Source organism: Bombina bombina, chromosome 5 (assembly GCF_027579735.1).
Source record: "Bombina bombina isolate aBomBom1 chromosome 5, aBomBom1.pri, whole genome shotgun sequence".
Taxonomy (NCBI): Eukaryota; Metazoa; Chordata; class Amphibia; order Anura; family Bombinatoridae; genus Bombina; species Bombina bombina.
The window spans coordinates 435,664,333-435,687,923 of record NC_069503.1 but is presented as its reverse complement, the minus strand read 5'-3'; the positions used below and the strand labels follow the sequence as shown (position 1 = coordinate 435,687,923).

The window sequence follows — 23,591 nt, the reverse complement described above, 5'->3', positions numbered from 1 at the left end:
GGTGTTTTTTCTCATCATTTTTCTTGGCATTCTTTTAGAATTCCTAGAATTTTACAGTTTCTTCAGGATGGTTTGGATAAAGGTTTGTCTGCAAGTTCCTTGAAAGGACAAATCTCTGTTCTTTCTGTTCTTTTTCACAGAAAGATTGCTAGTCTTCCTGATATTCATTGTTTTGTACAAGCTTTGGTTCGTATAAAACCTGTTATTAAGTCAATTTCTCCTCCTTGGAGTTTGAATTTGGTTCTGGGGGCTCTTCAAGCTCCTCCGTTTGAACCTATGCATTCGCTGGACATTAAATTACTTTCTTGGAAAGTTTTGTTTCTTTTGGCCATCTCTTCTGCTAGAAGAGTTTCTGAATTATCTGCTCTTTCTTGTGAGTCTCCTTTTCTGATTTTTCATCAGGATAAGGCGGTGTTGCGAACTTCTTTTAAATTTTTACTAAGGTTGTGAATTCTAACAACATTAGTAGAGAAATTGTGGTTCCTTCATTGTGTCCTAATCCTAAGAATTCTAAGGAAAGATCGTTGCATTCTTTGGATGTAGTTAGAGCTTTGAAATATTATGTTGAAGCTACTAAAAATTTCCGAAAGACTTCTAGTCTATTTGTTATCTTTTCCGGTTCTAGGAAAGGTCAGAAGGCCTCTGCCATTTCTTTGGCGTCTTGGTTAAAGTCTTTGATTCATCTTGCTTATGTCGAGTCGGGTAAAACTCCGCCTCAAAGGATTACAGCTCATTCTACTAGGTCAGTTTCTACTTCCTGGACGTTTAGGAATGAAGCCTCGGTTGATCAGATTTGCAAAGCAGCAACTTGGTCTTCTTTGCATACTTTTACTAAATTCTACCATTTTGATGTGTTTTCTTCTTCTGAAGCAGTTTTTGGTAGAAAAGTACTTCAGGTAGCTGTTTCAGTTTGATTCTTCTGCTTATAATTTCAGTTTTTTTCATTATAAGATTTAAACTTTGTTTTGGGTGTGGATTATTTTCAGCGGAATTGGCTGTCTTTATTTTATCCCTCCCTCTCTAGGGACTCTTGCGTGGAAGATCCACATCTTGGGTATTCATTATCCCATACGTCACTAGCTCATGGACTCTTGCTAATTACATGAAAGAAAACATAATTTATGTAAGAACTTACCTGATAAATTCATTTCTTTCATATTAGCAAGAGTCCATGAGGCCCACCCTTTTTTTGTGGTGGTTATGATTTTTTTGTATAAAGCACAATTATTCCAATTCCTTATTTTTTATGCTTTCGCACTTTCTTATCACCCCACTTCTTGGCTATACGTTAAACTGATTTGTGGGTGTGGTGAGGGGTGTATTTATAGGCATTTTGAGGTTTGGGAAACTTTGCCCCTCCTGGTAGGAATGTATATCCCATACGTCACTAGCTCATGGACTCTTGCTAATATGAAAGAAATGAATTTATCAGGTAAGTTCTTACATAAATTATGTTTTTATCTTGTTAAGTTCTGTTTTTGATGGCTATTTCCTTGGCTCGAAGAGTCTCTGAGTTATCTGCCTTACATTGTGATTCTCCTTATCTGATTTTTCATTCAGACAAGGTAGTTCTGCGTACCAAACCTGGGTTTTTACCTAAGGTGGTTTCTAACAGGAATTTCAATCAAGAGATTGTTATTCCATCATTGTGTCCTAATCCTTCTTCAAAGAAGGAACGTCTTTTGCATAATCTGGACGTAGTCCGTGCCTTGAAGTTTTACTTACAGGCTACTAAAGATTTTCGTCAAACATCTGCCCTGTTTGTCGTTTACTCTGGACAGAGGAGAGGTCAAAAAGCTTAGACAACCTCTCTCTCCTTTTGGCTTCGGAGCATAATATGCTTAGCCTATGAGACTGCTGGACAGCAGCCCCCTGAAAGGATTACAGCTCATTCTACTAGAGCTGTGGCTTCCACCTGGGCCTTTAAAAATGAGTCCTCTGTTGAACATATTTGCAAGGCTGCGACTTGGTCTTCGCTACACACCTTTTCAAAATTTTACAAATTTGACACTTTTGCTTCTTCGGAGGCTGTTTTTGGGAGAAAGGTTCTACAGGCAGTGGTTCCTTCCGTTTAAGTTCCTGCCTTGTCCCTCCCATCATCCGTGTACTTTAGCTTTGGTATTGGTATCCCACAAGTAATGGATGATCCGTGGACTGGATACACTTAACAAGAGAAAACATAATTTATGCTTACCTGATAAATTTATTTCTCTTGTAGTGTATCCAGTCCACGGCCCGCCCTGTCCTTTTAAGGCAGGTCTAAATTTTAATTAAACTACAGTCACCACTGCACCCTATGGTTTCTCCTTTGTCGTCTTGTTTCGGTCGAATGACTGGATATGGCAGTGAGGGGAGGAGCTATATAGCAGCTCTGCTGTGGGTGATCCTCTTGCAACTTCCTGTTGGGAAGGAGAATATCCCACAAGTAATGGATGATCCGTGGACTGGATGCACTACAAGAGAAATAAATTTATCAGGTAAGCATAAATTATGTTTTATGCTTCCCTGATAAATTACTTTCTCTTACAGTGTATCCAGTCCACGGCCCGCCCTGGCTATTAAGTCATGTTCAAATTTATTTTTTGTAAAACTACAGTCACCACTGCACCCTATGGTTTCTCCTTTTTCTCCTAACCGTTGGTCGAATGACTGGGGGGGGCGGAGCCTGAGGGGAGCTATATGGACAGCTCTGCTGTGTGCTCTCTTTGCCACTTCCTGTAGGGATTGAGAATATCCCACAAGTAAGGATGAATCCGTGGACTGGATACACCGTAAGAGAAAGTAATTTATCAGGTAAGCATAAATTCTGTTTTTTGTTGTTTAAAAAGGTAGATAATCCCTTTTTTACCCATTCCCCAATTTTGCATAATCAACAGTTATAATAATATACTTTTTCTTTTTAAAGACACGATGAGTCCACGGATTTCATCCTTACTTGTGGGATTACGCCTCCTGGTCAGCAGGTGGAGGCAAAGAGCACCACAGCAGAGCTGTATATATAGCTCCTCCCCTCCCTCCCACTCCAGTCATTCTCTTTGCCTGTGTTAGTGATAGGAAGAGGTAAATTGAGGTGTTAGTTTAGATTCTTCAATCAAGAGTTTATTTTTAAAATGGTACCAGTGAGTGCTATTTTATTTAGAGTGTAGCCGTATTCCTTGTTAGCCTCTAGAGTAGAGCTACAGGTGGCTTTAAAGCAATGGGAACTGGTGGGATTAAATTCTCACTGCGCCTCCCATACTGAGTGCTGGCCTTCAGATGATGGTCTTTGCAGATATTAACTAAGACCCTGTATTTCTCCACAGAACTACAGGAGGGAGAAGACCTCTTGATCCTGTGGGACCGGTCATGCTGTCTCTCAGCATAGAGGTATGTGCAGCTCTTTATTTTTCTGGGACATTTCTTACCTCAGAAAAGGCTGTATATATTACCTATCTGATAGTGGGGAAATAGACCTTTATTGTCAGGTCCCCCCTCATTACTATGTACCACTCGGCTTTCATGAGATGCAGTGGGAGAGAGTCCCGACTAGGGGCTATAATATTGAATAAGGGCTCCTACTGTGACGAATAACCCTGTTTGTTGGTGCTGTGGGCGAGACGCTGGGGACTTTTATTCGGAGCTCTGAAACTTAAGGCTCCGGTGTAGGGCTGTGTGTGTTTACTGTATCAGTAATTAGGTTATTTGAGTTACTGGTTTAAGAGTTATCTGTGACCGGCGATCGTTTGTCACATTTTTTAACCGTAAGATCAAAGGGGTTTCCTTTGCTGCCCACGAAGGGCGGGGTAAGCTTACGCTCGCTGCAGAGAAGCCGCGCAGTTTTCTTGCTACGGAGCATCCGGCATTTGGGATTAATTGCAGATCAGGTGTTCGCTAAGACCGCATGGTTGTAAGTTAAAGCAAGCGGTTTTAGGCATTCTGACGCACAGTAGACGGTGGTCGGTGTATAGTGGGGGCAGTTAGGCGCCTCAGCAGAGCTGTTGATGTGGAGAGGTGCACTTTTTTCATTTAGTTATTCAGTAAATTGGTTTAACTGTTAGTGTTTTTTTTGGGTGCAGTAAAATTGTTAGTGTTTAAATTTTAAAGGCACAGTACACTTTCTGTTTCAGGAGATTTTAGCAGGCAGCATCCATATTAGGGCTGTTCTCTTATTTTTTCTGGCACAAAATTAAGATTATATATTTAAAGGAGCCACAACCAAAATTTGCTTTGCTTTAATTTTATCATGGAAGATCTTCAGAACTTTAGATGTTCCATGTGTTTGAATGCCAGTGTGGAACCTCCTGTTACGCTTTGTCCCTCATGCATTGAGGGGGCATTACAGTTTAGAGAGCAAATTTTCTTTGATAAAAAATTGACAAAAGCAGATGCTTCTGATGAGATACAGAGTATGCCGCAACTTTCTCCCCAAGCGTCACAGCCCTTAATGCCCGCTCAAGCGGAGCCAAGTACCTCTGCAGTCTCTGCTGTGATTACTTTAAAGGACATAGCTGCAGTTATGTCATCTACTCTTTCCGATGCATTATCTGCCTTTCCCGTATTTCAAGGCAAACGCAAAAGGAAGGAGAACCATGTGGTCAATGCAACTTCTGATGCCTTGATGGTGATTTCAGATGTACCCTCCCAGGGCTCTGAATTGGAGGGTATGGAGGTCTTATCCGAAGGTGAACTTTCTGATTCAGGAAGTGCTTTACAACTGACTAATTCAGAAGTGGTTTCCTTCAGATTTAAGCTTGAACACCTCCGCTTATTATTGAGGGAGGTTTTGGTGACTCTGGACGACTGCGATTCAATAGTGGTTCCCCCAGAGAAATTGAGTAAGTTGGACAGATATCTAGAAGTTCCTTCTGAAGCCGATGTCTTTTCAGTTCCCTAGAGAACTTCTGAGATTATTGCTAAGGAATGGGAGAGACCAGGTATTTCCTTCTCCCATTTTTAAGAAGATGTACCCTATAGCTGAAACTATTAGGGACTCTTGGCAGACAGTCCCTAAGGTGGAGGGGGCTATTTCTACTTCGGCTAAACGAGCTAATATTCCTATTGAGGATAGTTGTGCTTTCTCTTGTAAGGTGTATCCAGTCCACGGACTCATCCATTACTTGTGGGATATTCTCCTTCCCAACAGGAAGCTGCAAGAGGATCACCCACAGCAGAGCTGTCTATATAGCTCCTCCCCTAACTGCCACCCCCTTAGTCATTCTCTTGCAGCTCTCGACAAGGGAAGTAGCTAGAGAGATGTGGTGCATTAATGTAGTTCATCTTCAATCAAAAGTTTATTATTTTCAAATGGGACCGGAGTTGTACTATTTTAGCCTCAGGCAGAAAGTTGAAGAAGAGTCTGTCTGAGGTTTTTGATGATCTTAGCGGTTTGTAACTAAGATCCACTGCTGTTCTCACACATAACTGAAGAGATGGGTAACTTCAGCTGGGGGAATAGCGTGCAGGATTACCTGCTCTGAGGTATGTGCAGTTTTAAATTTTTCTAGAGAGATGATAAGCTAGAAAATGCTGACAGTGCCTGATTTATTTAAGGTAAGCCTGATTACAGTGATTTAATAACGACTGGTATCATGCTTGCTGCAAAGGGTAATATTTTTGTTATTTACTCTCATTACTTAATAGATATAACGTTTGCTTGATGTATATAAACGTTTATTACGAATGGTGATAAAACTTTATTCTGGGGCCCAGTTTTTCCACATGGCTGACTAGATTTTGCCTAGGAATAGTTTTTTAAGGCCCTCTCACTGTGAGTACATGTTGGGAGGGACCTATTTTCGCGCCTTAATTTTGCAGCTTGAGACATCCAGCTTCCCTGAAGGAGTCCCCTGAACATATAGGACCCCTCTAAAGGGTTTTTGTGCCTTCCAAAGTCGTTGTATGGGCAGGTAAGAGCCACAGTAGAGCTGTGGCAGTTGGTTGTGACTGTTTAAAAACGGTTATATCGTTTTTTTGATCCGGTTTTGAAACTAAGGGGTTAATCATCCATTTGCAAGTGGGTGCAATGCTATTTCAGTCTATTATACACACTGTAAAAATTTCGTAGAATTTACTGCTTTTTTCACTGTTTTGCAGTTTCTGTGATTGTTTTTTTCTCTTAAAGGCACAGTACCGTTTTTATTTTTTGCTTATTTACAGTTATTAAAGTGTTTTCCAAGCTTGCTGGTCTCATTACTAGTCTGTTTAAACATGTCTGACATAGAGGAAACTCATTGTTCATTATGTTTAGAAGCCATTGTGGAACCCCCTCTTACAATGTGTACCAAATGCACTGATTTTACTATAGATTACAAAGACCATATTCTGGCTTTAAAAAATGTATCACCAGAAGAAATTGACAAAGAGGAAGTTATGCCGTCTAACTCTCCCCACATGTCAGAACCTATAACTACCGCTCAGGGGACGCCAAGTACATCTAGCGCGCCCATTGCGTATACCTTACAAGACATGGCGGCAGTTATGAATCATACCCTTACAGAGGTATTATCTAAACTGCCAGGATTGCAAGGAAAGCGAGACAGCTCTGGGACAAGAATAAATACAGAGCTCTCTGACGCTTTAGTGGCTATGTGTGATACACCCTCACAATGTACTGATGCTGAAGCAGGGGAGCTTCAATCTGTGGGTGATTTTTCTGATTCAGGGAAGTTACTTCAACCTGATTCTGATATGTCTACATTTAAATTTAAGCTTGAGCACCTCCGCATATTGCTCAGGGAGGTCTTAGCAACTCTGGACGACTGTGACGCTATTGTAGTCCCAGAGAAATTATGTAGATTGGATAAATACTATGCAGTACCTACTTACACTGATGTTTTTCCAATCCCTAAGAGGTTTTCTGAAATTATTACTAAGGAATGGGATAGACCAGGTGTACTGTTCTCTCCCCCTCCTGTTTTTAAAAAGATGTTTCCTATAGACGCCGCTACACGGGACTTGTGGCAGACGGTCCCTAAGGTGTAGGGAGCAGTTTCTACTCTAGCTAAGCGTACCACTATCCCTGTCAAGGACAGTTGTGCTTTTCTAGATCCAATGGACAAAAAATTAGAGGGTTACCTTAAGAAATTTTTTATTCAACAAGGTTTTATTCTCCAGCCTCTTGCATGCATTTCCCCAGCCACTGCTGCTGCGGCTTTCTGGTTTGAGTCTCTAGAGGAGGCTCTACAGGTTGAAACCCCGTTGGAAGATATTATTGACAAGCTTAGGGCCCTTAAGCTAGCCAATTCATTTGTTTCTGACGCCGTTGTTCATTTAACCAAGCTAACGGCTAAAAATTCAGGTTTTGCTATTCAGGTGCGTAGGGCGCTATGGCTTAAATCCTGGTCAGCTGACGTGACTTCAAAGTCTAAACTTCTCAACATTCCCTTCAAAGGACAGACCCTATTCGGGCCTGGACTAAAGGAGATAATTTCTGACATCACTGGAGGAAAAGGTCACGCCCTTCCTCAAGACAGGTCCTACAAATTGAGGACCAAACAGTCTAGTTTTCGGCCCTTTCGAAACTTCAAGAGTGGCACAGCTTCAGCTTCCTCTAACACAAAACAAGAGGGAACTTTTGCCCAGTCTAAGCCGGTCTGGAGACCTAACCAGGCTTGGAACAAGGGGAAACAGGCCAAGAAGCCTGCTGCTGCCTCTAAGACAGCATGAAGGAGCAGCCCCCGATCCGGAAATGGATCTAGTAGGGGGCAGACTCTCTCTCTTCGCCCAGGCTTGGGCAAGAGATGTCCAGGATCCCTGGGCATTGGAAATTGTGTCCAAGGGTTATCTTCTGGAATTCAAAACCTCTTCCCTAAAAGTGTTCCAGACCTCCTAATTATGGGAGTGATCCACCCAGTTCCGCAGGAGGAACAGGGGCAGGGCTTCTATTCAAATCTGTTTGTGGTTCCCAAGAAAGAGGGAACATTCAGACCAATCTTAGATCTCAAGATCTTAAACAAATTTCTTAGAGTTCCATCCTTCAAGATGGAGACTATTCGAACCATCCTTCCTATGATCCAGGAGGGTCAATATATGACTACCGTAGACTTAAAGGATGCTTATCTTCACATCCCGATACACAAAGCTCATCATTGTTTTCTCAGGTTTGCCTTTCAAGACAGGCACTACCAGTTTGTGGCTCTTCCCTTCGGGTTGGCCACGGCACCAAGAATCTTTACGAAGGTTCTAGGGTCCCTCCTAGCGGTCCTAAGGCCGCGGGGTATAGCAGTAGCCCCTTACTTAGACGACATTCTGATACAGGCGTCGACTTTTCAAATCGTAAGGTCCCATACGGACATTGTTCTGGCATTTCTGAGGTCCCATGGGTGGAAGGTGAACGAAGAAAAGAGTTCTCTATCACCTCTAACAAGAGTTTCATTCCTAGGGACTCTGATAGATTCGGTAGAAATGAAGATTTACCTAACGAAGGCCAGATTGTCAAAACTTCTAGACTCTTGCCGAGTTCTTTATTCCACTTCTCGTCCTTCAGTGGCTCAGTGTATGGAAGTAATCGGTTTAATGGTAGCGGCAATGGACATAGTACCGTTTGCCCGCCTACATCTCAGACCGCTGCAACTTTGCATGCTCAGTCAGTGGAATGGGGATTACACAGATTTGTCCCCTCTACTAAATCTGGATCAAGAAACCAGGGATTCTCTTCTCTGGTGGCTATGTCAGGTCCATCTGTCCAAGGGGATGAGCTTCCGCAGGCCAGATTGGACTATAGTAACGACAGATGCCAGCCTTCTGGGCTGGGGTGCAGTCTGGAACTCCCTGAAGTCTCAGGGCTCGTGGACTCAGGAGGAGGCACTCCTTCCGATAAACATTCTGGAACTAAGAGCGATTTTCAATGCTCTTCAGGCGTGGCCTCAGCTAGCTGGGGTCAGGTTCATCAGATTTCAGTCGGACAATATCACGACTGTAGCCTACATCAACCATCAGGGGGGAACAAGGAGTCCCCTAGCAATGTTGGAGGTTTCAAAGATAATTCTATGGGCAGAGGTTCACTCTTGCCATCTATCAGCTATCCATATCCCAGGTGTCGAGAACTGGGAGGCGGATTTTCTAAGTCGGCAGACTTTTCATCCGGGAGAATGGGAACTCCATCCGGAGATATTTGCCCAGTTGATTCAACTTTGGGGCAAACCAGAACTGGATCTCATGGCGTCTCGCCAGAATGCCAAGCTTCCTTGTTACGGGACCAGGTCCAGGGACCCCAAGGCAACGCTGATAGATGCTCTAGCAGCGCCTTGGTCCTTCAACCTGGCTTATGTGTTTCCACCGTTTCCTCTGCTCCCTTGTCTGATTGCCAAGATCAGGCAGGAGAGAGCTTCTGTGATTTTGATAGCACCTGCGTGGCCACACAGGACTTGGTATGCAGACCTGGTGGACATGTCATCCTGTCCACCATGGACCCTGCCGCTGAGGCAGGACCTTCTACTTCAGGGTCCTTTCAACCATCCAAACCTAATTTCTCTACGTTTGACTGCTTGGAGATTGAACGCTTGATTTTATCAAAGCGTGGTTTCTCTGAATCGGTCATTGATACCTTAATTCAGGCTCGAAAGCCGGTTACCATGGAAAATCTATTATAAGATATGGTGTAAATATCTTCATTGGTGTGAATCCAAGGGTTACTCATGGAGTAAGGTCAGGATTCCTAGAATATTATCTTTTCTCCAAGAAGGATTGGAGAAGGGATTGTCGGCTAGTTCCTTAAAGGGACAGATTTCTGCTCTGTCTATTCTTTTGCACAAGCGTCTGGCTAATACTCCAGACGTTCAGGCGTTTTGTCAGGCTTTAGTTCGAATCAAGCCTGTGTTTAAACCTGTGGCTCCGCCATGGAGTCTAAATTTAGTTCTTAAAGTTCTTCAAGGGGTTCCGTTTGAACCTTTGCATTCCATAGATATCAAGCTGTTGTCTTGGAAAGTTCTGTTTTTGGTAGCTATCTCCTCGGTTCGACGAGTTTCGGAGTTATCGGCTTTACAATGTGATTCTCCTTATCTCATTTTCCATGCTGATAGGGTAGTGTTGCATACCAAACCTGGGTTTTTTCCTAAGGTGGTATCTAATAAGAAAATCAATCAGGAGATTGTTGTTCCTTCACTATGTCCTAATCCTTCTTCAAAGAAGGAACGTCTATTACACAATCTTGATGTGATCCGTGCTTTAAAATTCTATTTACAAGCCACTAAAGATTTTCGGCAAACATCTGCTTTTTTTGTGGTTTACTCTGGACAGAGGAGAGGCCAAAAGGCTTCGGCAACTTCTCTTTCTTTTTGGTTAAGAAGCATAATCCGCTTTGCTTATGAGACTGCTGGCCAGCAGCCTCCTGAGAGAATTACAGCTCATTCCACTAGAGCAGTAGCTTCCACATGGGCTTTTAAAAATGAGGCTTCTGTTGAACAGATTTGTAAGGCGGCGACTTGGTATTCGCTTCATACCTTTTCTAAATTCTACAAATTTGATACTTTTGCTTCTTCGGAGGCTGTTTTTGGGAGAAAGGTCTTACAGGCAGTGGTGCCCTCCGTTTAAGCGCCTGCCTTGTCCCTCCCTTCATCCGTGTCCTATAGCTTTGGTATTGGTATCCCACATGTAATGGATGAATCCGTGGATTGGATACACCTTACAAGAGAAAACATAATTTATGCTTACCTGATAAATTTTTTTCTCTTGTGGTTTTTCCAGGCCACGGCCCGCCCTGTCATTTTAAGGCAGGTGTTATTTCTTTTTTAAACTACAGTCACCACTGCACCCTATAATTTCTCCTTTCTCTTGCTTGTCTTCGGTCGAATGACGACTGGGGGTGGCAGTTAGGGGAGGAGCTATATAGACAGCTCTGCTGTGGGTGATCGTCTTGCAGCTTCCTGTTGGGAAGGAGAATATCCCACAAGTAATGGATGAATCCGTGGACTGGATACACCACAAGAGAAATAAATTTATCAGGTAAGCATAAATTTTGTTTTTAAAGACCCTATGGAAAAGAAGTTGGAGGGTCTTCTGAAGAAGATCTATGTTCATCAGGGGTTGCTATTACAACCGGCAGCTTGCATTGTTACGGTTACCAGTGCGGCTGCTTATTGGTTTGATGCTCTGGAAGAGTCTCTTAAGACCGAGACTTCTTTGGAAGAGATACAGGATTGGATTTAAGCTCTTAAATTAGCTAATTTGTTTATTACGGATGCTTCTTTACAGATTACTAAATTAGCGGCTAAGGTTTCGGGTTTTTCCATCTTAGCATGCAGAGCTTTATGGTTAAAGTCGTGGTCTGCGGATGTGTCATCCAAGTCTAAACTTTTGGCTATTCCTTACAAGGGGAAAACCCTGTTCGGACCTGACTTGAAAGAAATTATTTCTGACATCACGGGAGGCAAGGGTCATCTCCTCCCTCAGGATAAAAAAATCTAAACAGACAGAGTAATTTTCGTTCCTTTTGAAATTTTAAGGGAATCCCCCCTTCCTCTTCCTCTAAACAGGAAGGGAACTATTCACAAACAGTCTACATGGAGACCCAACCAGTCTTGGAACAAGGGTAAACTATCCAAGAAGCCTGCTGCATGAAGGGCTGGCACCCGACCCGGGGACCGGATATAGTAGGGGGCAGACTTTCGTTCTTCATCCAGACTTGGATGCAAGACGTTCAGGATCCCTGGGCAATAGAAATAGTGTCTCAGGGATACAAATTGGAGTTTAGAAATTCCTCTCCCAGAGGAAGATTTCTTCTTTCACGATTATCTGCAGACCAGATAAAAAGAGAGGCGTTCTTATGTTGTGTAAGAGACCTCTCCTCCATGGGAGTTATCTGCCCCGTTCCAATTCAGGGACAGGGGTTTTATTCAAATCTGTTTGTAGTTCCCAAAAAAGAGGGAACTTTCAGGCCTATTTTAGACCTCAAAAGTCTAAACAAGTTTCTCAGAGTTCCATCTTTCAATATGGAAACAATTCGTACCATTCTTCCATTGATCCAGGATGGTCAATTTATGACGACAGTGGATCTAAAGGATGCATATCTTCATGTTCCTATCCACAGAGATCATCACAAGTTCCTGAGGTTTGCCTTTCTGGACAAACATTTTCAGTTTGTGGCTCTTCCTTTCGGTCTGGCCACGGCGCCCAGAATTTTCACAAAAGTTCTGGGGTCTCTTCTGGCAGTTCTAAGACCGCGGGGCATTGCGGTGGCGCCTTATCTGGACGATATTCCAGGCGTCATCTTATCAACTAGCAAGTTCCCATACCGACATTGTGCTATCCTTCCTGAGAACTCACGGGTGGAAGGTAAATCTGGAAAAGAGTTCATTAGTTCCTCAGACAAGGGTTAACTTTCTGGGGACTCTAATCGACTCCATTTCAATGAAGATTTTTCTGACGGAGGTCAGAAAGTTAAAGATTCTGAATACATGTCAAGCCCTTCAGTCCAATACTTGGCCATCAGTGGCTCAATGCATGGAGGTAATCGGATTGATGGTGGCGGCAATGGACATCATACCGTTTGCACGTTTTCATCTCAGGCCTCTGCAGCTGAGCATGCTCAGGCAGTGGAATGGAGATTATACAGATTTGTCTTCTCGAATAAATCTAGATTAGGAGACAAGGGACTCTATTCTATGATGGTTGTCTCTGGAGCATCTATCCCAGGGGACATGCTTTTGCAGACCCTCATGGGTGATTGTGACAACAGATGCCAGCCTCTTAGGATGGGGAGCAGTCTGGGGCTCTTTAAGGGCTCAGGGAGTATGGACTCAGAGTCTCTCCTTCCCATCAACATTCTAGAATTGAGGGCGATATTCAATGCAGCAAACTTACTAGATACGAAAGAGCAATTTGGTCCATATCAAAAGCGATGCTACGACCTGTCACACTTGAAGGGCCGTTTTCCTGTTCCACGGCGTAGATTCTGGTAAGATCTTTAATTTTTTATTACATAATGTTAACACAGAAGATAGGGTCACAGTGTGGTGCCCTTTATCTCTATAGAATCAATTGTTAATATCGCCTTAGGGGGATTATTGAACAGGGGGGGGGGGATAATAATCTTATATGTTTGTTTAATTTTATGCTGCTTTATGTGTGAGATGTTATGGCTGTTATGGAATATACAGGTTTCACTTTCACTTTGAGAGCCATGCAGCTTATAAGCTTGGTGCGCTTTCTCTTATAATAGGGACGGTCCTGCATTGTGCACTATGTGATTCATTCCCTCCTTCGTGACTATCAGAGAGGAGTCATACAGCTCTCTACTGTCTGGGTCATAGGAGGTGGTTAGTGTCCCAGTCATTGGGGTATAGAGGTGCCGTTATTATATTTAAAAAAAAAAAAAGATGTTATGTTTTATTTTTCTAGTTCTCCGGTTATTGCACTAGTGATGGAGGATTCAGTTCCTTTAGAGGGCACTCCCTCTATTCCTAAAGAGCAATTCCTGTTTATTTGGGGAGGATGCCCTAGTTCCCCCTCTCAATTATGTTCCATATGCCTTGATAATTTGATAATATCAAACATGTCTGATATTACGGAGCTGTCCTCCTCTGAGGAGTTGTCATTCAGTTAGGTTCGTACCCTACATTATCTCTATACACATGCAGTTTTCCCGTAGCATTGCTGATCCTCCATCTGGAGGGGGCCTTTTTTCTCCAGACGTTACTGCACAGTTCAGACGTTGGTGTCTGCGGCCTTAATGCTTTACCTTGCCCCGCTAAGCGCAAGCGAAAGGTTACATATTGCACTCCTTCCCAGAGTACATCAAATAATTTTTGGATTTAACTGATAGGGTTATCCAAGGATGAAGTTCTTTCTGAGACTTCAGAGTATGAACTTTCTGGGTCAGAGTCTGCTGCCTCTCAACCTCTAGCTGCGGAGGAACCAGACTTTAGTTTTAGGAATTTGCGCTTCTTCTAAAGGAAGTTTTTGGCAAATTCAGGGGTTCCAGAGGTCATATTTGCCTGATGAACCTTTATTTTCTAAATTGAATAGAGTTTGAAGACAGGGTGGTGCCTTCCCTTCCCTGCTCCTGTTGTCCCGGGTATTCCACCTTGGAGTGTACAGTTCCCTGCTGGTGCGACTGTCCCTGAGTGTTGTACCTTTCGTTACAGAATTGCACACCTTTGCGTGTTACTCAGACTTGTTTTTTCAGTTATTGAACGACCTTATCCTTATCGGACACGGGAATACTCAGTCTGCTCTTCTAATGGCGCACCTCATTAGACATGTGGGGATTATGTAATCTCCTGATTGTCCATGTATTGAAATCTTTTCCAGTTTTTTTGGGAAGATCGGGGCTCCGTTTGGCTGGTCCTGCAGTAGGCCTGTTTCTTTTTGTGCGTTAACCTATGCCTTGTATTTTATTTTCATCTGAGAGGATGTCCTGTCTGTTTTCCTTCTTCCCCTCTGAGGGAGGATTTATGCGGCTTGACGGTTAGGACCCGGATTGCAGGCTGATCCTGTTAGGGTTTAGTTCTGTCTGGTAGCAGTTCGGACACGTGGCGCGGCTCTGCTTGGCTGGTCTGGTAGAAGCGCCGAGTGCTCATGTTATCCTCTGTTCAACTATGCATGCTAAAGGACCGGTGGGTCAGTGAAGCAGGAAGGATTGTCTCAGTCCTGATAGCCTTCAATTTGGATTACTGGGTCGGTGGAGTTCTGCTGCATCTCTCTCTCTTGTGTCTGGGGTTGTCAGACCCTTTAGCTCCTTCCTGTGTAGTGGAGGGTTGGTGGACTTGCGCCCTCTTGCCGTGAGTTGGGCGGTTTGGCCTTTTTTCATTTGAGGCCCTGGGAATTGTCCTTCTGGCCTTAGTTCTCAGCAGCTAGTAGTTTATTGGGTAGTTTAGCTGCCTTGCAGCGGATGGGTCGCAGAATGTGACCAGCTGCAGCTATTGCACATTGACTGTGTACTAGCTGTTTTTTATGAAACCTTTTGGTCTTCCTCTGTTGTCTCCATGTGAGTTAGGTTTCCTTTTAGGGACCTGGGTCCCCCTCCGGGTTATGGTCATTCTCTGTTAGGGGCACTGGGCAGGGTCTCCTTGGGCTCTGCTCGGAGCTGGGGATGCTGTGCGTCCTTTTCTCTCTATGATCCTCTGATTGCATGGAGGTGATGCGGAGACCAGCCTTTGCTCGAGTGATTTTGGCCTCGGGATATCCCCTTGCTTGTTGTCCTGCAGCTGTTTGAGAGTCTATATGGGATCTAGTGTCGTCGTACGACTTTTAACACCTTAGCTCCTTTGGAGCATTGGACTTCGGCAAGGGGTGGTCTCTTCCTTGGGTCGGGACTTGCGAGTTATCTCGTTATCCTGGTTGATCTGGACATTGCATTGATATCTCCCTGTGGTCTGTTTTTTTTATATCAGACGGGGTGTTAAGTTCTCTGATATTGTTTGTTTAAACAATTGGGGGCTCGGTTCTGTTTTCTCCCTGGTGCTTTTGGTTGCTGAGGCTTCGCTCAGTGTTTTCCTTTTGTGGAGTTAATGCCGGACTTTTTGGCTCTAAGGCTGGTTCGGGGTTCCCCAGTTCCTGGGATCTTGGGCTATGTCCTTTTACTTGGACTAATTGACCTGGTCACGGTTGGCCAGGTTGTCTGAGTTCTGATGCTCATTGGGCTGGACTGTGCAAGCGAATGGGTTTGCAGTGTCTCTGCTGCAGCTATTGCACATTGGATGCATGTTAGCAAGCTAATTCCTCTGCCTTTTTGGCACTATCCCTTTTCTTAGGGTGGGGGGCTTATTCTCCTTGTTATGGAGATGTGGTCCTTTTTCTAGGGATTCTCTTGGATTCTGGAGGTTAGAACTGAGAGTTAACCTTTCAGAGAGGGGTGTTTTTCTCTGGGTTGTTATGTTCCATCTGGAGTCTCGTTGGCTTCGTGTCGAGACTATGGTGGGCCTTTTGTTAGGTTCCTATGATTCTACAGTCTTGTCGTCTGTTTCTAAGGAGTCAGGTTGGCACCTGTGCTCTGTTGGGATGGCTGTGGCCATTCTTCCGCTCGTTTTTGAGCTGGTGTTGGGGTTCTTCTGTTTTGTTTACAAGACCTACTAATACTTGGGCTGGCCCGGCTGGGAGTTGGTTCTGAGATGCGTTGTCATCTTCAGGATCTAGGTTGGCATTGTAGCTAGCCCCCTAGGTTTACAAGCTGAGGGTCCCGGGTTACCATTCACCTTCGGGTTCTGGGTGTAACCTCTCTCTCTCTCTCTTGGTGGTGCAGTGGGTCTCGTTGAGGTTATGTGCTTCCCCTTTTGGAGCCCTGTGTGTAGGTCTAGTGGCTTCGATTGCCTGGAAGTGTGCCCTCTGTCTGGGAGTTCTTCTTTTGCAATCTTTTCTCTTGCTGGCCGCCTTTTACTTCTCAGCAAGTATTATTCTGTGTCATCCTAATGATGGCTGCATGTTCTTGACTTAGGGTTTTTTGTCTGGGTCTGTTACACATTCTTTTTTTGTCTGAATACTATAGTGTTCTTAGTTCTGACGATGTGAGGACTCCGTCTTCAGTTGTCTTTCTGTGCTTTTGCACAGTGTTGAGAGAAAGGTTTCTCTGTTTCGAGGCCCGGTCCTAAACCTCTGGTTTCCGCTTGGTCTTGGCGTAGCCTTCCCTTGTCTGTCAGGACCCATTTGGGTCTTTGTGAGCTGTGCTCGCTATGGGGGTTTTTTCTTTTATGGATTTTGTGGTGACCTTTCGCTTCCCCTTCGGTTTTTCTTTGCCTTATCCCTTGATGAGGGACCGCCTGTTGGGCGACGGTGTCTCCTGGAGGACTGTTGGCTCAGTTGAGTCCGATTTTGAGGTCTCCAGCTAGGCTTGTGGACTATCTGCGGGTCAGTGCCCTTGGGGCCTTTCCTTTTCAAAGTTTTCTCTGTTTCGGACGAAGCGGGGTTTTCTCCAACATAGGTGTGTCCGGTCCACGGCGTCATCCTTACTTGTGGGATATTCTCCTCCCCAACAGGAAATGGCAAAGAGCCCAGCAAAGCTGGTCACATGATCCCTACTAGGCTCCGCCTACCCCAGTCATTCTCTTTGCCGTTGTACAGGCAACATCTCCACGGAGATGGCTTAGAGTTTTTTAGTGTTTAACTGTAGTTTTTATTATTCAATCAAGAGTTTGTTATTTTAAAATAGTGCTGGTATGTACTATTTACTCAGAAACAGAAAAGAGATGAAGATTTCTGTTTGTATGAGGAAAATGATTTTAGCACCGTAACTAAAATCCATGGCTGTTCCACACAGGACTGTTGAGAGCAATTAACTTCAGTTGGGGGAACAGTGTGCAGTCTCTTACTGCTTGAGGTATGACACATTCTAACAAGACGATGTAATGCTGGAAGCTGTCATTTTCCCTATGGGATCCGGTAAGCCATGTTTATTAAGATAGTAAATAAGGGCTTCACAAGGGCTTATTAAGACTGTAGACTTTTTCTGGGCTAAATCGATTCATTATTAACACATATTTAGCCTTGAGGAATCATTTATTCTGGGTATTTTGATATGATTATATCGGCAGGCTTAGGGGCTTTCCCTGATCATAGTCAGAGCCTCATTTTCGCGCCGGTATGGCGCACTTGTTTTTGAGGACAGCATGGCATGCAGCTGCATGTGTGTGGAGCTCTGATACATAGAAAAGTCTTTCTGAAGGCATCATTTGGTATCGTATTCCCCTTTGGGCTTGGTTGGGTCTCAGCAAAGCAGATTCCAGGGACTGTAAAGGGGTTAAATATAAAAACGGCTCCGGTTCCGTTATTTTAAGGGTTAAAGCTTCCAAATTTGGTGTGCAATACTTTTAAGGCTTTAAGACACTGTGGTGAAATTTTGGTGAATTTTGAACAATTCCTTCATACTTTTTCGCAGCAGTAATAAAGTGTGTTTAGTTTAAAATTTAAAGTGACAGTAACGGTTTTATTTTAAAACGTTTTTTGTGCTTTGTTATCAAGTTTATGCCTGTTTAACATGTCTGAACTACCAGATAGATTGTGTTCTGACTGTGGGGAAACCAAGGTTCCTTCTCATTTAACTATATGTATTTTATGTCATAAAAATTTTTAGTAAAAATGATGCCCAAGATGATTCCTCAAGTGAGGGGAGTAAGCATGGTACTGCATCATCCCCTCCTTCGTCTACACCAGTCTTGCCCATACAGGAGGCCCCTAGTACATCTAGTGCGCCAATACTCCTTACTATGCAACATTTAATGGCTGTAATGGATAATTCTATCAAAAACATTTTAGCCAATATGCCCACTTATCAGTGAAAGCGCGACTGCTCTGTTTTAGAAAATTCTGTAGAGCATGAGAACGCTGATGATATGGTTTCTGAAGGGCCCCTACACCAGTCTGAGGGGGCCAGGGAGGTTTTGTCTGAGGGAGAAATTTCAGATTAGGAAACATTTCTCAACAAGCTGAACCTGATGTGATTACTTTTAAATTTAAGTTGGAACATCTCCGCGCTCTGCTTAAGGAGGTGTTATCCAATTTGGATGATTGTGATTATCTGGTCATTCCAGAACCACTATGTAAAATGGAAAAGTTCTTAGAGGCCCCGGGGCCCCCCGAAGCTTTTCCTATATCCAAGCGGGTGGCGTACATTGTTAGTAAAGAATGGGACAGGCCCGGTATACCTTTAGTACCTCCCCCCATTTTTATAAAATTGTTTTCCTATAGTCGACCCCAGAAAGGACTGATGGCAGACAGTCCCCAAGGTCGAGGGGGCGGTTTCTACTCTACACAAGCGCGCCACTATACCCATAGAAGATAGTTGTGCTTTCCAAGATCCTATGGATAAAAAATTAGAAGGTCTGCTAAAGATGTTTGTTCAGCAAGGTTCCCTTCTACAACCAATTGCATGCATTGTCCCTGTCACTGCAGCCGCGTGTTTCTAGTTTGATGAGCTAGGAAAGGCGATTATTAGTAATTCTTCTTCTTATGAGGAGATTAGGGACAGAATTCGTGCTCTTAAATTGGCTAATTCTTTCACCCTAGACGCCACCTTGCAATTGGCTAGGTTAGCGGCGAAAAAATTCTGGGTTGCTATTGTGGCGCAGAGCGCTTTGGTTAAAATCTTGGGCAGCGGATGCGTCTTCCAAGAACAAATTGCTTGACATTCCTTTCAAGGGGAAAACACTCTTTGGCCCTGACTTGAAAGAGATTATCTCTGATATCACTGGGGGCAAGGGCCACGCCCTTCCTCAGGATAGGTCTTTTCAAGACCAAAAATAAACCTAAGTTTCGTCCCTTTCGCAGAAACGGATCAGCCCCAAGGGCTACGTCCTCTAAGCAGGAAGGTAATACTTCTCAAGCCAATCCAGCCTGGAGACCTATGCAAGGCTGGAACAAAGGAAAGCAGGCCAGGAAACCTGCCACTGCTACCAAGACAGCATGAAATGCGGGCCCCCGATCCGGGACCGGATCTGGTGGGGGGCAGACTCTCTCTCTTCGCTCAAGCTGGGGCAAGAGATGTTCTGGATCCTTGGGCGCTAGAAATAGTCTCCCAAGGTTATTCTCTGGAGTTCAAGGGGCTTCCTCCAAGGGGGAGGTTCCACAGGTCTCAGTTGTCTTCAGACCACATAAGAAGACAGGCATTCTTACATTGGGTAGACGACCTGCTAAAAATGGGAGTGATTCATCCTGTTCCATTAGGAGAACAAGGGATGGGGTTCTACTCCAATCTGTTCATAGTTCCCAAAAAAGAGGGAACGTTCAGACCAATCTTAGATCTCAAGATCTTGAAAGATGGAAACCATTCGAACACTCCTTCCTTCCATCAGGAAGGTCAATTCATGTCCAAGGTGGATTTCAAGGATGCGTATCTACATATTCCTATCCACAAGGAACATCATCGGTTCCTAAGGTTTGAATTCCTGGACAAGCATTTCCAGTTCGTGGCGTTTTCTTTCGGATTAGCCACTGCTCCTAGGATTTTCTCATAGGTACTAGGGTCCCTTCTGGCGGTGCTAAGACCAAGGGGCATTGCTGTAGTACCTTACTTGGACGACATTCTGATTCGAGCGTCGTCCCTTCCTCAAGTAAAGGCTCACACGGACATTGTCCTGGCCTTTCTCAGATCTCACGGATGGAAAGTGAACGTGGAAAAGAGTTCTCTATCTCCGTCAACGAGGGTTCCCTTCTTGGGAACTATAATAGACTCCTTAGAAATGAGGATTTTTCTGACAGAAGCCAGAAAAACAAATACTTCTAGACTCTTGTCGGATACTTCATTCCGTTCCTCTTCCTTCCATAGCGCAGTGCATGGAAGTGATAGGTTTGATGGTAGCGGCAATGGACATAGTTCCTTTTGTGCGCATTCATCTAAGACCATTACAACTGTTCATGCTCAGTCAGTGGAATGGGGACTATTCAGACTTGTCTCCGAAGATACAAGTAAATCAGAGGACCAGAGACTCATTCCGTTGGTGGCTGTCCCTGGACAACCTGTCACAAGGGATGACCTTCCGCAGACCAGAGTGGGTCATTGTCACGACCGACGCCAGTCTGATGGGCTGGGGCGCGGTCTGGGGATCCCTGAAAGCTCAGGGTCTTTGGTCTCGGGTAGAATCTCTTCTACCGATAAATATTCTGGAACTGAGAGCGATATTCAATGCTCTCAAAGCTTGGCCTCAGCTAGCGAGGGCCAAGTTCATACATCAACCATCAGGGGGGAACAAGGAGTTCCCTAGCGATGGAAGAAGTGACCAAAATCATTCTATGGGCGGAGTCTCACTCCTGCCACCTGTCTGCTATCCACATCCCAGGAGTGGAAAATTGGGAAGCGGATTTTCTGAGTTGTCAGACATTGCATCCGGGGGAGTGGGAACTCCATCCGGAAATCTTTGCCCAAGTCACTCAACCGTGGGGCATTCCAGACATGGATCTGATGGCCTCTCGTCAGAACTTCAGAGTTCCTTACTACGGGTACAGATCCAGGGATCCCAAGGCGGCTCTAGTGGATGCACTAGTAGCACCTTGGACCTTCAAACTAGCTTATGTGTTCCCGCCGTTTCCTCTCATCCCCAGGCTGGTAGCCAGGATCAATCAGGAGAGGGCGTCGGTGATTTTGATAGCTCCTGCGTGGCCACGCAGGACTTGGTATGCAGATCTGGTGAATATGTCATCGGCTCCACCATGGAAGCTACCTTTGACACGAGACCTTCTTGTTCTAGGTCCGTTCGACCCACTCCAGCTGACTGCTTGGAGATTGAACGCTTGATCTTATCAAAGCGAGGGTTCTCAGATTCTGTTATTAATACTCTTGTTCAGGCCTGAAAGCCTGTAACCAGAAAAATTACCACATAATTTGGTATATCTGTTGGTGTGAATCTGCAGGATTCCCTTGGGACAAGGTTAAGATTCCTAAGAGTCTATCCTTCCTTCGAGAAGGATTGGAAAAAGGATTATCTGCAAGTTCCTTGATGGGACAGATTTCTGCATTGTCTGTGTTACTTCACAAAAAGCTGGCAGCGGTGCCAGATGTTCTAGCCTTTGTTCAGGCTCTGGTTAGCATCAAGCCTGTTTACAAAATTTTTGACTCCTCCTTGGAGTCTCAACCTAGTTCTTTCAGTTCTTTAGGGGGTTCCGTTTGAACCCTTACATTCCGTTGATATTAAGTTATTATCTTGGAAAGTTTTGTTTTTGGTTGCAATTTCTTCTGCTAGAAGAGTTTCAGAATTATCTGCTCTGCAGTGTTCTTCTCCTTATCTGGTGTTCCATGCAGATAAGGTGGTTTTGCGTACTAAACCTGGGTTTCTTCCAAAAGTTGTTTCTAACAAAAACATTAACCAGGAGATAGTTGTGCCTTCTTTGTGTCCTAATCCAGTTTCAAAGAAGGAACGTTTGTTGCACAACTTGGATGTAGTTCGTGCTCTCAAATTTTACTTAGCAGCTACTAAGGATTTCAGACAAACTTTGTCTTTGTTTGTTGTTTATTCTGGTAAACGGAGAGGTCAAAAAGCAACTTCTACCTCTCTCTCCTTCTGGATTAAAAGCATTATCCGATTGGATTATGAGACTGCCGGACGGCAGCCTCCTGAAAGAATCACAGCTCACTCCGCTAGGGCTGTGGCTTCCACATGGGCCTTCAAGAACGAGGCTTCTGTTGATCAGATATGTAAGGCAGCGACTTGGTCTTCACTGCACACTTTTTCTAAATTTTACAAATTTGATACTTTTGCTTCTTCTGAGGCTATTTTTGGGAGAAAGGTTTTGCAAGCCGTGGTGCCTTCCATTTAGGTGACCTGATTTGCTCCCTCCCTTCATCCGTGTCCTAATGCTTTGGTATTGGTTCCCACAAGTAAGGATGACGCCGTGGACCGGACACACCTATGTTGGAGAAAACAGAATTTATGTTTACCTGATAAATTACTTTCTCCAACGGTGTGTCCGGTCCACGGCCCGCCCTGGTTTTTTTAATCAGGTCTGATAATTTATTTTCTTTAACTACAGTCACCACGGTAACATATGGTTTCTCCTATGCAATATTCCTCCTTAACGTCGGTCGAATGACTGGGGTAGGCGGAGCCTAGGAGGGATCATGTGACCAGCTTTGCTGGGCTCTTTGCCATTTCCTGTTGGGGAGGAGAATATCCCACAAGTAAGGATGACGCCGTGGACCGGACACACCGTTGGAGAAAGTAATTTATCAGGTAAACATAAATTCTGTTTTTGTTGGGTAGTGGTTTCTTGCTTGGTGCCCTCAGAATGGGCAACCTATTGTACCCTCCCGTTTTGGCATTCAGTGACCTCTTTAGCTTGGGTATTGTTTTCCCAAAAGTAATGAATGCAGCTGTTGACTGTTTCCAATTAGGAAGAAAAACATAAATTATGCTTACCTGATAATTTCCTTTTCTTCAGTTGGAAAGAGTCCATAGCTTCCCACCATTTCTCTATGTGGGGCATCTTTTTATTCTTCTGGCACCTTTTTTCACCATGATATTTCTTCTACTGTTCCTTGTTCCTTGGCAGAATGACTGGGGGATGAGTGAAGTGGGAGGAGTATGTAAGCCTTTGGCTGGTGTGTCTTTGCCTCCTCATGGTGGCCAGGTTCTTATTTCCCAAAAGTAATGAATGCAGCTGTGGACTCTTTCCAACAGAAGAAAAGGAAATTATCAGGTAAGCATAATTTATGTTTTTGATGTGAAAGGTGCATTTGAATTGATTGTATACAAAGATTCACAGGTAGATTATTTTTAAAAGTTGCAAAAAGCATTTATAAATACGTAATTTTGTATTTTTTTGTTTATGTTTATAAGATCTTTTGCTATTGAAATAAAACACATTTGTTTTTCTTCCAGATGATGCTTTGATGAAAGTTTGACCTTTGTTTTTCTTCCAGATGGTGCTTTGATGAAAGTGTGACCCACTTCATTTATCAAGGGCGACAAAACGACACCAGTCGGGAATTCAGATCTGTAAAGGAAAGAAATGGCATCCATATAGTTTCTGAGCATTGGCTTCTAGCTGTGCGTATAACAAAAGAAAAATGTAGCTGAAAATGTTTTAAATTATTTTCTCCCCTTTCTTATTGTAAATATTAAAATATTTGTTTTCACTCATTTCACTTTCCCACACATTCTTTTGTTCTTATCCTCATTATACATTACACTGTTTTTTTTAAATGAATTTAAATATTTTTTTGTGTAAGTTCTCTTTAACCAAGTATATGCATT

General features: G+C 43.8%; 1 protein-coding gene across 1 annotated transcript in view; it reads left to right on the top strand.

Annotated features, from left to right (window-relative positions):
• Positions 1-23,591, top strand: part of TOPBP1 (DNA topoisomerase II binding protein 1) — an 872,354-nt gene that overhangs the window by 279,987 nt on the left and 568,776 nt on the right. The window contains exon 17 of the mRNA XM_053715750.1: positions 23,258-23,384. Coding sequence (XP_053571725.1) covers positions 23,258-23,384 — 127 coding nt within the window. The remainder of the gene's footprint in view (positions 1-23,257; positions 23,385-23,591) is intronic.